This window comes from Perognathus longimembris, chromosome 18 (genome assembly GCF_023159225.1).
Source record: "Perognathus longimembris pacificus isolate PPM17 chromosome 18, ASM2315922v1, whole genome shotgun sequence".
Lineage (NCBI taxonomy): Eukaryota > Metazoa > Chordata > Mammalia > Rodentia > Heteromyidae > Perognathus > Perognathus longimembris.
Genome location: NC_063178.1, coordinates 28,028,583 through 28,047,093, shown reverse-complemented (window position 1 = coordinate 28,047,093; position 18,511 = coordinate 28,028,583). Strand labels below are relative to the sequence as shown.

Below are 18,511 nucleotides of genomic sequence, written 5' to 3'. Positions count from 1 at the left end.
TACCCTTCTTTTTATTAATTCTTTAAGTCACTTTCCAGCATTATTGATATGAGGTTAGCAAATGAAAGCTGTATACTTAAGTTATACGGTGTAATTGCGGGCATATATATATATATATATATATATATCCATTGAGAAGTGGCCACTGCAATTAAGCAAATTAACATATCCATCTTCTCACCTGCTTCCTGTTCATGTGCATGGTGAGAACATTTGTAATGTATTCTCTTAGCAAATCCCAGTATACTGCATTAGTAACTATAATGAGAATACCAGAATGCATTCCTCCTGTGTAATTGAAGCATTGTGCCCTTTGACACATGTGTTTTGTAAGTGTGTGTGTGTGTGTGTGTGTGTGTGTGCATTCATTTAAAATGAACTGAGTTTAGTCCTAGCCATGAAAGTTTCCAAATGTCTAACTTTAGAAGTACATCCTTCTGTTATAAAGCTAATTATGAAGAAAGCTAAAGGGTTTTCTCCTTGATCACTTAATGAAAAGGAGCTAGAAAAAAAGTTCTGTATTTTGTTACTCTTGACATTAAAAATGAGTGATATAAAGTGGAAGATTCATAGCTTCATAGCTTGTACCATATGGCTGAAGTCTGATACAACCTTTGACACAGCATTTCTTTCCCCATTTCTTCCATAATTATGCTATACACACATTTAGCACATTTTGGTAGAACAGAGAATTAGGAGATTCCTCTGGTGACAGGAAGAATTAATTTGTATAATCTGTCAAGTAAATCAAGAGAAAACAGTATAAATGAAAATGTTTCCCTACCTAATAGGTCATAAATAAGTATAAACACACAGTATTTAATTAACAAAATTAGGAAAAATGTAATAAAAATAACTCTAAATGTTTTTACTACATAAAAGATTTAAACTTTGTATACTCAGCATAAGTTAACTATTATTGTCTGATAGATAATATACAAGTAAGCTGAAATGCTTTAGATCTGAAAAATAAAGCTGTATTAACACACAGAGTTACAGTCATTAAAAAAAAAATACCTCTCTTGGAAGGCGTTATGCATTCCTTTTTTCCCCCCTGAGAACTCAGCTTCTGTGACGTTTAGAGCCATGTTTCTCAGCACACAAAGGAAGAGGTCAAAATCAAAGATTCCTCTTTCAACATGCTTACAAGCTGGCTTTCACCATGGATGCATACAGTGGTGCAATTGATGTCTCCAGGAAAACTGCAGAGTGATTTCTTTCTATTTTCTGTCAAAAGAACAATTACTCCTTTTTCATAGGCCCTTTGCATAATCCATTTTCCCTTTATTAAGATTAACTGGAGAAGTCACCAGATCTGATCTCAGTTGCTCTGTTTTGATTTCTGGTGTGTTTTTTTTTTCCCCACAAGAATGTCTTTACATCAATTAAACTAAGCCTGTGTTTTCTGACATTATCACAAAAAAAAATTAGATCTCTTACAAATCTTATCTGACGAACCCTTTCAGAAAACTCATAGTCTGCTATAGGTGCTCAGAGAATAATAGAGAGCACTCTGGTGCACCATCAGCACCAACAATCATCCACCAATCTTTCAATGGCCCTGCCATGTGTCTCTTCAGCTCACTAGAAGATTTCTAAGTAAATACCAAATATTATTTTATTTCAACTTTTGTAGTAACTTTAATGTATTACATATTTTAAAGGAATATAACCACATTATCATATCAGATATTTAGCAATAGTCTCTTGATACCATCCAATAATTAGTATACAGCCTACCTCAATTGTCTATCAGATAAGCAGAAATTTTAGATCTAAGCTTGTATGGTATTTACAATTTTTAAAATCCGAATATGTAAAAGCATGTGCACCTAGATTTATAGCTGTATCTCTTTAGGTCTTAATCTTTAAGAGCTAGTTCTCTGGTTTCTTTTCACTTTAACAGCAATACATTTGTTAAAGAAATATTAAATTGAAACCTCTTTGTACAACTACTTGAAGGTAATACAAATAAACAATGTTTTACTGGAACACGCACACACACACACACAGAAATCAGTTTGCCATCCAGAACTTCACATATATTAGACTTTCCAAAATGCTCACTGATGGATGATTCTATCATCTTAGAGTTGTTGAATTTCTTTCCTTATTTTGCTTTGTTTACCCTAACTATTTAATACTGTAGGCTGAGTAAAATCAGTGGCAAAGAAGGGGGTACTCAACACAGTGGCTACTGCATTGCTTCATCCTGTCATTCCCTCATGTTCCCTTAGTGCCTCTGTCCAGAAGCCATTTCAGAGTGGACCCACACTGCTGTCAGAGAGAGCATATGCAATTTGCTGGAGACACCAGGGAAAGACCCAGTGAGGAGCTAGATATTTCTCCAGTGGCAGTGAGTTAGAGCTTACCATATGATCTCATAGACATTTCTTATTCCAATGTCTAAAATCCTAATCTTTTTTGAGAGAACATCTGGATTCCTTCATTAGAATTGTTGTTATAAAAGTGAAGTACAGAGGGGTTATTGTCTCATAGGACATATAATGAGTACATTTCTTTTTGAACAATGTCACCCTTTCCTTAACTCTCTCCCAGCTTTTCCCTCCTGTCTCGCCCAAGAGTTGTAGAGTTCATTTCCAACAAAGTGTCTAGTGAATACCACTGCTGCATTTGTTCACACATATCTGGATACCTGTTTTTTTAACTTAATTTTATTGTCAAGGTGATGTACAAGAGGGGTTGCAGTTACATACATGAGGTAGTGAGTACATTGTCAAACTTGTTACTCTCTCCTTCAATAAAATCCTAATCTTTTAAATATCTGTTTCCTTTTTAGAATTCTGTGTACTCCTTCTCAAATCCATTTTATGGAACAACACCTAGAAACTTGGAAATCATATCTCATCATCCCAAATCATAACATCAAGTATATTCCAGTATGTGATCTTTACAGAAAATTCCAATCTCCAAGCTGATCTTGTAGGATGGTAAAAATAAAAAGAGAGATTCAAAATGTTAGCATAATCACAACATTTATTAAAAAAATTCTTTCTGAATATCGTAAGTATTCTCATGGAACTAGAATCAGTTCTTTATCTTCATTGCTTATCTGAGTATATTAATAAAGTATTCAGCAAATGAATCAACTTGTTTTCCTGTGGTGTTTTAGTTTATTTCTTAAACTGATGCATCAAATGGCTTCAGAATCCTAATATAAGAACTTTTAAAATGGTTATTTCTTTGACACATAGCTTATAGGCAAGGATGAGTTGGCTTGTTATGCAACTAGGAAAAATAGACAAATCAGAGTAATTCTAATCAGTATAACCATGCAAGAAGTTTTTTTTTCCTTTTTTTGAATAATACGGAGTAGATAACCCTAAACTTACTTTTTTCCAATAATCACATAACTAATATACATAGATATAAAATAATGCTAAGATATGACATATAGATAAAAAATAAGATAAGCATTGAGCTACACAAAACCAAAAATAATTTAAATGGTTTAAATAACACATGAGTTTAGTGATAGTGACAGTCCTGTGACCCCCAGCAAGAATGCTGATTGTTCACATCTCAGCCACAGCTTCCCTCTATACACAACCAAAATAAAAAACAAACAGGGAACGTCATGTTTCTTTCCATGTGTCCTGCTTTCCCATCTAGCAAAATGCTTCCCAGGATGCACACGGAGTAGCCACTACCCAGGATGCATTGCCAACAACCAATTACAAATGGAGATCCCACTGTCAAGCAGTGATAGCGCTGTGATTCTTAACACTTTTGCTTTGCTTTCTTTTGTCTTTGTATCAGTATCTAAAATGTCTCTGATTGTATTGCTAATATGTTTAGAAAAACCACTTCAAGGGTTAATATCTAAAACAAGTGAGGTCAGAAGTCAAGCTCCTAAATAACTAATTGCAAGTAGAAAAGGTACTTCTTTCAATAGCAGAAACTTTATGAAATTTCAATGAAACTAAGTATTTGTCATGTCTGGAAATAATTTTATAACTATGAATCTGTTGATATGTGCATAAAAATCAAAGATTGCAATACTTAAGGATGTACTTAAAAAGATCACACTAAGGGGCTGGGGATATGGCCGAGTGGCAAGAGTGCTTGCCCTGTATACATGAGGCCCTGGGTTCAATTCCCCAGCACCACATATATAGAAAATGGCCAGAAGTGGGGCTGTGACTCAAGTGGCAGAGTGCTAGCCTTGAGCAAAAAGAAGCCAGGGACAGTGCTCAGGCCCTGAGTCCAAGTCCCAGGAGTGGCCAAAAAAAAAAAAAAAAAGATCACACTAAGCTGGACACCAGTGCTTATAATCTAGCTACTCAGGAGGCTGAGATCTGAGGATTGCAGGTCAAAGCCAGCCTGGGCAGGAAAGTCTATGAGACTCTTATCTGCAATAAACTACTCCAAAAGGGCAGGAAATGGCACTGTGGCTCAAGTGATAGAGCACTAGCCTTGAGCACAAAGAAGCTCAGGATCAGTGTCCAGGCCCTGTATTCAACCAAGCCTGGAACTGGCAAAAAAACAAAAGCAAAAACACTGATGTGTGTAATTAGACATTCTGAGGAGAGAGGAGTGCTCTGAAAGCACATTTTCTTTTTCAAATGTGAAAGAAAAAGAGACTTTTATTCTCCTAGTTCTTGAAACATTTTCTTGTTTATTTTGGTTTGGTTTGGGCAAGATAAAGGACAATTTCCTTAGAGCTCATAATATGTGTACAGATTATTTTTTACTTTGAAGTTATCTTAGGAAATTAGCATAATTACCTGTTATCAATATAATCTTGAGCCAATGAATGGAATGCCCACATAGTATATCAGGAAAAATAAATCTAATTTCTCTACCCACTTATTTTTAAGAATAGATTTTATTCCAATGTTTAACTTATCTCTAATCATAAACTAGAGAAAAGATTCAGATTTACTCACTGTGGGATAATTAAACTTGCCACTAATTTCTTCACAACATTTACATAGAAGAGAAGGCATCGTGAATTATAATGTATACAGTAGTCCTCTGCTCATATGATGTTTTATTCTCCTCTAGACTCTGGCCTCAGATTAATTTATTGATGGATTTTGCTAATGTCAGTGCTTGAGCTCAGGATCTTATGCTCACTCAGTATTTTTGCTCATAGTTAACAATCTCATATCACAGGCTCAAATTATGAAAATATGAGCACATTAAAAGACTTACACTTAAGCGGGGATAGTTACAGCTTCTGTTCGCACGAGGCCACCTAGGAAGTTGTTTTCTGAATTTCCTTCCAATGGTTCCATCCCCAGATGCCATCCATCACATTGTGATTTGGGGCACTCATCGTTTTAAAAATGGTGAGAAGGGTACACAAACATGCAATGTATCCCATATGTGTACTCTTAAGTGTAATCTACCAAAACAATACCATTATTAATAAATAGACAATCTCTGTGGGAAATAATACTTACTTGAGAATTTTTTTAACAACAAACCAAGAAGCCAAGTCCAGATCCTCATATAGATAGTGATATGTGATTAAAGACAGTACAATAGGAAGATCTACCACTTCAGGTTGCCAATACTATCTTCACCCCTCTTCAAAGATACAGTCTTATGCTTCCCATTCTTAGGGATTTAATTTGGGATTTAACTAATTAAAGTTAATTTTTGAAGCAAAGCAATTAAAGTAACATAAATCATCATGAGTTTGGAAACAATGTCAGAAAATATTCTGCTATATGAAAAAGACAACAAAAGTAAATGAACAAAATGTTGTTAAAATAAATTTCAGGGAAGTGCAGTCTGTTAGCAAAATCCTTAAAATCTTTTATAGAAAACAATCATGAAGGTCACTATATAACTACTTATTCATTAAATTTTGTGTATGATACCTCTCTTCAAACCAGCTTTCCTAATTTCTTTGATTTAAATTTCTAAATATGGTAAAACCAGGCATGAGTGTCCCGCCAGGCACTGTTGGTTAATGACTATAATCCTAGCTACTTAGGAGGCTAAGATCATGGTTCAAAGCCAGCTCATACAGAAAAGTCCATGAGATTCTTATGCCAAATAACTACAGAAATCCAGAAGTGGAGCCGTGACTCAAGTGCCAGACTTGAGTGGAAATGGCCAAGCAGCATCACAAGGCCCTGAATGTATGCCCCAAAGCTGGCACAAAAACTAAAAGCAAACAAAAAACCACCTGTGGTGAAATATTCTGAGATTGTGAGAGTTCACCCCTCAACTTTCAAGTCAATTTTATTTCCGATGGAAGTTTGCAGGATAAAACTTGGAAGTGAATTACAATAACTGTCTCTCAATGCCACTCATTATTATCCTGCTCATGGAAATAATTTGCAAGAAGGATAAGGTATTTAATGCCAAATCAAAGCAAGATTATGATAGATCTTGACATTATAAACACATCAATATCAAGATGATAATAATTTATGTCAATGTGCCTGAAAAATTAGTAGAGCCTCTCCCAATGGAGCTAACAAGGGAATGTCTTCATTTATGTGACATTAATTATGTCCAGGTATGTAGCCAACACATTCAAACTCATGTTTAATTCTCTAGCTCTATACACAAGCATTGTACTACATGGAGAAAAACATAAAAGCTTTTGTCCAGACAGCATGTAGTTTAGAAGAGAAGACTAATGGTGATACAAGTTAGGGAAACCAAGATGACTGAAATCAATACACACAGATAGAGGGGATAGAAACTGAGATCGTGACAGATCAGCAGAGATGTGGGAAGGGCAGCTATTCTGATATTCTGATCAAAGTCGGATGGTGATGCTGAGGCCTAAATCCTTTGTTTCTCCATCCTCCCTATCCCAGTTCTTAAAGAAAATGATACACCTTTGAAAGATGTATCTCCTAGTCCATCCTTGACTATGATCATAGCCATTTGGAAAATCACTTTTCCACACCTTGTCCTCCTGAGACAGGTATTTTGCTTGTTCCCAGTAGCTCTAGCGCCTCTTGTGGTCAGAATGTTTAGATCATCACCACCAACAACAACAACCACCCCACCCACCCCCAGCCTCCCCGGCAGGACACACACACCTCCCCATGCCTGCCCCAGTATCCTTGTATTGTTACTGGTTTCTGAAAACTTTAATGGACTATTGACAGAATCCCATGATGTATTTTCTCCACAAAGAGTGAAGGATTCATGGAGATACTTAAGACCAACATTTCACACTAGAACTGTTTCCTTTAAATCAACTTCCAAGCACCTAACCTCTGTTTATTCTAAAGAACTGGCTCATTCTTAATAATGTGCGAAATTAGGAAAAGGAATGTTTTCATAGTGCCAGATTTGCTACCAAATTCCCCAAATTTGTTCATAAAAATTAGTATATATGTCTCTAAATGAACTGCTTTGTTTTCCAAAGCCAGAGAACTAATTTCTGGTGGCTCATGACAACAATCTTAGCTACTTGGGAGGTGCTGTTAGGGCAGATTGATGTTCAAAGGCAACAAGTCCATGAGAAAGCAAATGAATGAAAAATGCTGAATATGATGCTCACCTATTGTTGCAAGTAAAGCTGGAAACAAACAGGTGGGTTATGGTCCAAGCTTTTCCTGTGGAAAAAAAGTCATACTTTAACAAAAATAAATAACAACAACAACAATCAGAGCAAAAAAATGCTAAAAGTGTGGCTCTAGTAGTAGAATGCCTTCCTAGCAAGGGCAAAACCGTGAGTTCAAATCTCAGCTAAAAAACAAAAACAACTTACTAGAAATTTTGCTCTTAATGGAAAACTGTTTGGAAGACACCTGCTTTTATACTTCTCTGAAGCCTGTGCATTTTCCTACACTTAAACTTGTTGCCAGACAGAAATATGAAATCAACAATCTCTGATTCAAAGGACTGCCACTAGATGAATGGTACATGATACATGTCAATATTTGATCATTTTGAATATCCACATAATTAAAACCATTTGTTTTCACCATGATATTTCACACTTGATGTGCTCTGGACTACTAGAGACTCATCTATCATATTTAAAATGCAAGGCTGCCTTTCCCAGGAAGCCTAGCTCCAAATGATTATTTCTATCTGATGTTACAGAAAAACCTTGCACAATAGGCACATATCAATGCCACACAATTCAGCTCCTCGTTCTATGATTGATGCATAATAGATACCATTGTCACGGCTGCAAACGTTCTTGTTCCTCTTCGTCACTCTCTATCATACCATGACTTGAAAGACAATGAGCAAGTGGCCCGCTTTTGAGACTCTCTGATCTACTACAGCATCTGCAGGCAGAGCCAAGAAGAAAGAAAGGGGGATGAAAAGGAGCTTCAGGAAGCCAGCCTACTGGCTGGCTGCTCGTTTACCTGTAGCACAAAAGATAAGAAAAACAAAAGCAAACCATGGTAAGGAAAGGAGAATGGAAGAATTCATCTTTCTACTGCCTGTTTAAAATGAAACACTGTTAAATTCCAATATGTTTGGGTTGAGAAAAGATACAGTAAAACACTCTCCACCTTTCTCACAAGATCCTTTACTAGATTAATCTTAGTTGTTTTTTTTTAATATCTGAACTTGCTGAGAACTTATGGCATGAAAAATGATGTTTATCCATTGTAGAATTTAGACCTTATACCAGAGAAATTTGAATTTTGTGTTTAAACCAAATATTTTATATGAGCTGTAGATGTTAGCAAACTGGGTTCTGAAAAACGAATTCAGTCATTTTTAGTTTAGAAACTTTCAGCATTAGTGTAGATAAGTAGCATTAGTATAGCATAGTGTAGGTAAGTTATTGTTCTAAGTGATTGCTGTGGAATATTTAATGCACATCATTATCTTATGAGAGTCAACCTTCCATGTCATTTAATATACAATGTAAGAACTTTCAAATGGTATTCTTTTATTTCCTGCCCCTTAAAACGTATGTGTTGCTTTGACATGAAAACTAAATCTATGTGGGGGGAAAAAATCAATTGTTAGTATTTCTTCACTATGCTTAAAAGCAATTCAAAATACAAAACTAATCCATTATGTTTTACCATTATTGTTACCTTTTCAAGTCCACTGTTTTTTAGAAGAATCACCAAGGTCAGCCTATATCATTATCCTCTATGCTAAGAACTTTCTGACAAGTACAGGACCAGAGCAATAAAGTCTCAAAACTTTTATTTACCTGAAAAAGTCTTCCTTTGACTTCTTAAAAATAATTTTGCTGGGCTGGGGATATAGCCTAGTGGCAAGAGTGCCTGCCTCGGATACACGAGGCCCTAGGTTCGATTCCCCAGCACCACATATACAGAAAACGGCCAGAAGTGGCGCTGTGGCTCAAGTGGCAGAGTGCTAGCCTTGAGTGGGAAGAAGCCAGGGACAGTGCTCAGGCCCTGAGTCCAAGGCCCAGGACTGGCCAAAAAAAAAAAATAATAATAATAATAATTTTGCTGAGTATCAGTCTTGTAAAAGTTTTCTATTATTACTTGAAAGATGTCACTCTGTATTCTATGTTAAATGCCTTTAACAAGTGAACTGAAATTACTTTCAATAACTGGTCTGTTAATGGGCCCATTGGAAGACTTCTTCATCACTTGTATTATACATTTAATTTATTTCAGTGTTTGCATTTGACTTCTGAAAGATAATTTCTTTCTGCCCAGTGATATCTTCCATCTTCTTATAGATATTGTACTTCGCCCCCATGATTGTTATGAAATATAATTATTTAAAATTCTGTTAGATTTTTTCAACATCCTGTTTATTTTGAAAGTGGATCTTTATCTCTTCTCAATGAGTTGAATTTGTTTGCTTGCTTGCCTATTTATTTGTTTGTTTGCTGACGGTACTAAAATTTGAATTTGGGGCCTTGGGCTTGCTAGATAGGCACTTTATCCCTGAAGCTATTCAATAAGTCTACCTTAGTATTAGTTATTTTCAAGGTATCATCTCATTTTATGCCCAGAGAGGCCTGGGTTTCAAAGCTTCTATTTTTGCTTTGCTTTCTCCCTGGAATGACAGATGTGTGCCTCTAAACTCAGCCATTTGTTGAGATGAAGTCTCACAAAAACTTAGTGAATTTTTAGTGTTCCATTGTATACTACTAACTCAGTCATTTATTTAGGAAAATGTATTGCATACTTTTATATGTAATATTCTATACTATAGCTATTAGAGGTTAGGGGAATAAATCTTGAATCTGACATTCTAGGAGACATCTATCTACTGGGGATAAACACTGAATGCCAGTACATGTACCTAAAGGGAAAACAAATACATGAGGTATGATGAGCTAAGTCCTGAAAATAACAAGGAACGAATACTGGAGTTGAAGCCATCGCCAGAGTGTTGTACAAGTAGAGAACTCTGCATAACTTCTCAAAAAGTTTGATTCAAGCAAGGCATGAAATAGAAAATACACAGGAAGCTGGGAACTAGTGATTTATGCTTGCAATCCTAACTACTAAGGAGGCTGAGATCTGAGGAACAATGTTCAAAGTCAACCAGGAAAACAAATCCAAGACTCTTTTCTCTAATCAACCAGCATAAACTGAGAAGTGAAGCTGTAGCCCAACTGGTAGTAAACCAGTCTTGAGAAAACAGAGGGGGGTATGAGGGACAAGGTAACAAACAGTACAAGAAATGTATCCAAAGCCTAACGTATGAGACTGTAACCTCTCTGTACATCAGTTTGATAATAAAAATTTGAAGAAAAAAAAAAAGACAAGCAAGAGCACAAGGCTCTGAGTTCAAATCTCAGTACTAGCAAACACACACACACACACACACACACACACACACACACACACAACACAGGAAATAAGACCAGAAGCATAGTTCAAGGCAAGCTAATAAAGGATGTTGCATCTTGACAAAGATCTTAAGTTTTGTCCTTTATTTGCCAGAAAACCCATTTTAGCAAGGAAGTGGCACGATCACACATTTTTAACTTATTACTTTAGAAAATAACTATGGTGCAATGTGATAAATGGTTTTGGATAGGGGACAAATGACAGAATTAAGAGCAATATAAAGATTACCTCCATGGACAGACAAGTACCTGGACCTGAACTGAAAATATGGATGTGTATGAGAAAGATATAAAGACCAATTTTTATAGCAGACTGGTCACTTCTTGACTCTGTGGAAATATAGCACATTAGGGGAAAAATAGCAATGTAAATGGACCTTAAATTTCTTGCTTGGGAATCTAAAAAGATATTGATATAGTTATTGAAATCACAGATGCAAAGGGGAGAATCTGATCTAGAAGGAAAATGTGTTCAAATTTCATCAACAAATTCAAGTCATGTGAGTAATCTGAATATCACAGTTAAGATTCTAATAAGCACTGGGTAATATGATTCTCTCATTCTAGTCTAGACAAATGTGAAGGTGAAATCAGATTTCCATCCTGGTTTTCTTGAACAAGTCATGTTAATTTCATTTTTAAACTCCAGTTCATAACTACCTCATAGAATTTTAGTGGGTGATTAAATGAGATGAAACAATGACTCAATAAATGACAGCTAGCATGTTACTTATTTCCCAAGTCATTGTTTGGATTCATAAAAAGCAATGAAATCCTCCAGACAGAACATGCATGTTAAATATCCCTAACCTAAAAAGCTTAAGAGAAGGAGTTTTTGTATTTTGGACTTGTTTTAAATTTAGAAATATTTACATATGTAAAATAAGATATCTAGAGAGATGTTACCAAAGTATAAAAACAAAATTCACTTATAATTCAGGCATGCCTGACATATGTAGCCTGAATGCAATTTTATCCAATGTCTTTTTTTTAGTATTTTGAAATCTGCCTGTCACTAAAAAGAAGGTGAAGAATAGTGCTAGCTTTAGTAAAACACTCAAAAAGTTTAATACTTTGGAGTGTTTTGGAACTCAGATTACTTTTACTTAAATTTTTAGAATTAAAAAGTCAATGGTCTTATGGCATGAGGAAGTTTCATTACCAAGGCTATGATGCAGTTCTTGAAAATTTAAATCCACTAGTGACAACATTCCTTTCTGCCATGCCAGCGTCAGTTCACATCTGTGAAATGGCATTTTTTTTTTTTTTTGCAGGTGTTAGTGGTGTCATTTGGCAGTTTCCCTACTTGTAGAAGCCTCGAAGCAGTCATAAAAGTGTCTTACTTTTGCTATTACAGGAACAATTCTCCTCATGCTGGTTTCTGTTTCTTTCTCATCATCCATGAGATAATATCCCAAGACACAGGATGATGGGATCTTAATTCTATTCAGGCGCATAACTGCAGCAGTCCATGGAAAATAACAGCAGTCAATCTGGGCTGTGTGGAAAGGTATAATTACACTAAATGACCCAGTTTAAATTCTGGACATCTGCAACACATAGTTATAATTAATCAAAAATGGGTAAGTATAAAAATATTAAGCTGGAGAATGCTCTCTCATGTTTCCCATCCACTAAAAAAGAAAACAAATGTCATATAAATAGATGAGAAAAAGGCTCATGTGAAAGAAGACAGTGAATCCTCAGATACTTTTACATAAATAATCCTGTTCTTCACTTAAAAAAATCTATTCTTAGTAAAAACAAAACAAAAAAAAAAACTTCATTGATAGATTCCAAAGTGTAGTAACACAAAAATATTTTGCTATGATTGAGCAAAGAAACAGAAAACGGAAATTGAGGAAAGGAGCAACTTTGGGAAACTTCAGACTAAACATTCCCACAGGAAGAGTTAGATGACCAAATGTGTTTCTCATAGCTTGTGTCTACCTAATCTTGGGGAAACTTAAGACACACAAAATTATCCAAGAAAATAACCCCATGGACTCCAAAAAGTATTTTTATATTGGTAGAATTCAGAAGTCATAACACCTGAACAGAAGAAAAATACTTAGTTCTATAAACATCTATAAAACACCTATTACTGTCTCTGGTCTGCTCTCCATACTACAACACAAAGATTAATTATAATTGGCCTCTCTTATTGATAAACTAGGAATACAGGCAGTATGTTAAAGTACAACCAGAAACCAACCAACAAATTAAAAAATCAACAAAGTAATGAACTGTGTGTGTGTGTGTGTGTGTGTGTGTGTGTGTCTATGCATGTATGTGTGTGTGCTGGTCTTGGGGCTTGAACTCAGGACCTAGCTGCTGTTCCTGAGATTTTTGTGTTTAAGGCAAGCATTCTACCATTTAAACTACAACTCTACTCCCGGATTTTTGATAGTGATTTGGAGATAAAGTCCTAAAATCTCAGCCTCCTGAATAGCTAAGATTATAGGCATGAGCCACTGGCACCTGGAGAATCCCATTTTTTTAAACCAACTTCTGTGAGAAGGATCTGTGTGGTTAGTCTTTTGTGTGACTGCTGCTGCAGCTTTGGTTTTATAAGGAAATTGTTTAAAAAAACACTCAAAAATAAATAGAGTTGGGTGAGTGTATAACCTGTAAAATTCACAACATGAAAAATTTTCATACAGCAAATAATGTCTGAATTCTATCACTGCTTTATATTTTGTAAATGAGGAAATTGAGCTCATAGCCATTTATGAGATTTCCAAAATTTTCTTCTCTTCTTTCTAATATAAGGATATTTTGAAATAGTAGCATCATCAGTTTTGGTCACCTCCACAAGCTAGGAATAATCAGTATAATGGAAATATTCCAAACCCACATTACAAAAATTTATCTATTGAATGAAATTCATAATGTATCAGGGCACACTCAGTGTTAATCAGTTAAAATAAAAATAGTTGCATGTTTCTTTGGGATAGATTACATACAAATTCCAATACTTGTTAGTCATGAGAAAGATTTATTTACATTATCGACAGGTATCCTTATATGGGAAGTGGTGAAGATAAGATTCAACTTATTCTGACTCTAGAAATTTGATTCTGAACTATAGACCTTGGTACCTCCCACAGTATACATTCTAATGTAAAAAGAGCAGTAATAAATGGCATGCTATAGGGACCCCACTGATAAGGCTTGTAAATATTTCTCAATGAATTAATAGCTGGCATTGAATGGAACCACTAATTCTTTTAAGTAGGACCCCACTCTTGGGCATGGATACCTGGAAACTGATCCATAACAGTGCTTGTTATTGTTAAATACTAGATAACTATTAACTATTTGCTAATAGACTTTTTGAGTAGGATGAACGTTTATAGGGCACAACTATTGGAATGTTCTTCAAATTATAATCGAAAACTTGAGTGTTTTCTTTCTTGTTCAACCTTATCATGCAAGAGGAAATCAATTCCTTTCCCACACAGAAGACCTAAAATTTAATGACAAAAAAAGAACATGAAAATGAAATTTGCAGTTTTTCCCTTTGCCTTTGAAATCTTTTTATTCATCCCCCTCTTTTATCACAAAGACAAAAAATAATTAGAAAACTTTTTCTCCATGTGCAATTCTTCCTGGCTTTAACATCTAATAAATTTAAGTGTTCTGAACTTTTACAGCCTAGTGATTCTTGGGGAAGTATTTATCTTTACTGTTTTGTTTTGCTGAGACTATTTAGAAAAAGGAAAGTTTTGACTCTCATTTGTCATGTTGCAACAGTAGCTAAGCATTCCAATTACTTCTTTAAAATCTATTACTCTGGAGTTGGAAGCCTTGTTATTTTATGGACATATTTAAGCTCTGCTATTTTTCACTCCTGGCAACTTCTGAAACTCCCAGAGTTAAGTTTAATATTACATTCTGGAAAGTCAGTTAAAATAACTTTCCACCTTGGTTAATACCACACAAAGTCAGGTTCATGACCAAGCATACATGTTTCTAACCCTGCTAAGAAATGAATATCTTATCAACAGGGAAGAGTTAATGTGTATAAAACAACCCTAGAGATTAACAATCCTCTTATTTAAACATTTAAGATTTGGGAAATATGTACGGTTGACAAATGTTTTTCTTGCTTTACAGAAGAGGTATAGTACCCACCTAAACACTTTGGAATTTTGTAGAGCAATAGATTAAGGAAGTGGCAATAACACAGCCATATATTCCTGATAAATCTCTCCCTTTCATCTTAAATTCAACCAAATTGATTCAACAATAAGCTTTCATGGGTGTCCATTATGTCATTATGTCTGACACTGGGCCAGATGCTAGGAGTGCAGAAATGAATATAAGAAGAACTTATATAAGCAGTACACTCATCAAAATATGAGATATCACCAGCACCATAGAAACTACTCATAGATTACCCAGTCATTACTCCTGTCTCCCTCCCAGAGGTAACACTGTTTAATGTGTGTGTGTAGCATAGAATTACTAAGTCTGAGGTTAACTAATTAGTTTTTAATCACAAATATGTTACCACAACACCTATATATGTAAGATATGGACTGAGTATACTGGATACCAAACAAATGAGACAGAAATGAGACAGACTCTCAAGGAGCTTATGACCCTGGAAAGAGAACCCAGATTCTGGTAAGTACTAGAAAATACTAATAAATTACAGGTGAGTTATTATTAGGTACTCTTCCCTCGCCTGCCTTCTATAGCTCACATACCATTCATGACATGAACATGATTCCTTGCAACACTGTCATATGGGCAAATACAAGTTATTGCTTGTTCTATAGCAAAATAACACTTTGATTCACATTTGTCTTCACTTCAACAACAACAACAAATTGTGGGACAAGGGTGAGCACATGCAGCAGTAATACTCATTAGATACTATGCTGAAAATAAACTATCCAACTTGTGGGGGAAGGAGGTTGGGGAAAAATTGGGGAAAAAAGAGGGAACGGATGGTGCTGCTCAAAAAGAAATCCATTCATGACTCAAGTTTTGTAGCTTTGACCCCTCCGTATATCACCTTTACAATAAAAATAAAAATATAAGAAAAAACCCTCCTACATAGGAATCTGACCAAGATACGGAGTGGAAAAAAGAACCAAAGAAGAGAAAAGCCTCCACGCCACTCTGAATCAGCGACCAGCAAACCCCCACCAGGGGCACCCTAGGCTCAGCACAACACAGCAGCAGGACACTATCCCGCAGAGAAAGACACAGAACCTACCCACCCCCAAGTGCAGTGAGGGTGACCACCTCGGCAACAACCGAGATGGTCACGCTCACCCATTGGGCAGTATGGCTCAACAGCCAAACTCAAACCCAGAGCCAGGACACAAACAAGTCTCCCACTGACAGACCAGCGGGAACCAGCACAAAGCCAAACCAGGGAAGCCACCCACAGATCTCCAGATGCACAAATCACAAAGAAATATAACAAATTTCATCAAAGGCAAAGCCAACTCACCAACTCCAAAAAGCATTATGACTGAAGAGGAGATGGAGAATAAAAAAACCACTGAGGCTATGATAATAGAAATGATGGAAAGCCGCAGAAATAAAATCAGAAAACAATTCTAGGAGTTTAGAGTGGAAGTCTCGAAGGACATCCAGGAAGCCAAGAAAGAAATGGAAGCAAAAATGGATGCAGTACAAATGTCCATTAAAGAAGACCTTAACATCCTGAGAAGTGAAATGCATAAAAAAATAGATTTAAAATACAACTCTTTAAAGGAAGAAATTTCCATGATCAGAGCTGATCTGGCAACCATAAATAGCTCCCTGACATCCATAAACTCTGCTCTTGAATCTACAGCACAAAGAATTGAATATATTGAAGCCAGAATTTCTCTCTTGGATGATGATGCAGCTGATAAGGACCAGAAAATTACTACACTCCAAGAAATGATAAAGCTCCAGGGCAGACTAATCCAGGAGCTAGTGGACAAAAAAAGAGATATAATCTGCGCATAATTGGGATAGAAGAAGGAGCCGAATACCAGAGCAGAGGGCTTCAACATATTTTCAATAAAGTGATTGTAGAAAACTTCCCCAATCTCACAAGGGACCTCTTCCAGGTAAACAAAGCCTATAGGACACCTGGCAGACAAGACCCTAGAAAAGCCACGCCCAGGCACATAATAATCAAGACTTCAGATCTCAAGAATAAAGAGCAAATTCTGAATGCAGCCAAAGTGAAGAAAGAAATTTATTACAATGGGAAGAGGATCTGAATAACAGCAGACCTCTCCACACAAACCTACCACGCGTGAAAAGAATGGAAGAACACCACCCAAGTCCTACAGGCCAACAACTGCCAACCTAGAATAAAATATCCAGCGAAGCTGGAGTTCATATTTGAGGGGAAAACCAGATCTTTCCATAGCAAAGAGGATCTAAAGGAGCATGTGAATAAAAAACCAGCCCTACAGTGAATTCTAACAGGGGCACCCCACCCAACAGAAATCTTACAGGACACACAGACAGAAACAGAAAGAAACTACAACAGCCAGAGCCCAACAGAAAGAGCAGCTCACTAAAGACAAGAAAAAAAAGAGGAAAAACAGCCTAACAAGAAAATGGAAGGAGAAAAACCACTCTTATCCTTGATCTCTGTGAATGTAAATGGTATAAACTCTCTGATAAAGAGGAGCAGACTGGCAGAATGGATCCGCAAACAAAAAGTTGCCATCTGTTGTCTACAAGAGACCCACCTTACAGCAAGGGATAAAAATAGGCTCCAAATGAAAGGATGGAGCAAGATCTTCCAAGCAAACGCACCTACCAAAACGGCAGGAGTAGCCATCCTGATCTCAGACAAGCTGGACTTCTCAAAGTCAACTCAAAAAGACAAAGAAGGCCACTACATTTTAATACAAGGAAAAATCCAGAATCAAGACATCACGGTGATAAATGTATACTCATGGAACAAAAGAGGCACTACATATGTCAAGCAAATTCTCACAGAACTACAGAACAAGATAGACCCAAACACAATCATAGTGGGTGACTTTAATACCCCACTCTCTCCAAGACACAGATCCAACACCCAGAGGATTAGCAAGGGAGCTGAGAACCTAAGTAACACCATATCCCAAATGGATCTGAGAGATCTATACAAAATCTTCCACCCTACAGAGACTCAATACACCTTCTTCTCAGCAGCCCATGGATCATACTCCAAAATAGACGATGTCATAGCCCACACAAAGAACCTCAGCAAATACAAAAGTATTGACATCATCCCATGTATTATATCTGACCACAGTGGAATAAAGGTAACCTTCAATAACAACAGTTACCACAAAGGCTATACACATTCTTGGAGGCTAAACCCCACTCTGTTATCCAACACATGGGCCACAGACCAAATTAAAGATGAAATCAACGAATTCATAAGCCACAATGACAATGAAAATACATCACAAAGAAACCTATGGGACATAGCTAAGGCACTACTGAGGGACAAGATCATTGCACTCAGCACTCACATTAAAAGAATGGAAGCAGAGCATGTGAATAACCTCACAATGAAACTAAAACAACTGGAGAAACAAGAAATGATCAAATCTAAAATGACTAGGAGGATCACAAAGATTAAAGAAGAGATAAATCTGATTGAAAATAGAAAGACCATTCAACAAATAAATAAGACTAAAAGCTGGTTCTTTGAGAAAATAAATAAAATTGACAAACCCCTCGCAAGACTTACAAAAACAAAGAAGAGAAGAGACTCATATATGTAAAATCAGG

General features: G+C 36.2%; 1 protein-coding gene across 1 annotated transcript in view; it reads left to right on the top strand.

Annotated features, from left to right (window-relative positions):
• The window catches only part of Malrd1 (MAM and LDL receptor class A domain containing 1), a 475,502-nt gene extending 472,490 nt beyond the window's left edge, over positions 1–3,012 (top strand). The window contains exon 40 of the mRNA XM_048367779.1: positions 2,801–3,012. Coding sequence (XP_048223736.1) covers positions 2,801–2,884 — 84 coding nt within the window. The 3' untranslated portion in view covers positions 2,885–3,012. The remainder of the gene's footprint in view (positions 1–2,800) is intronic.
• Positions 3,013–18,511: the final 15,499 nt, after the last annotated feature.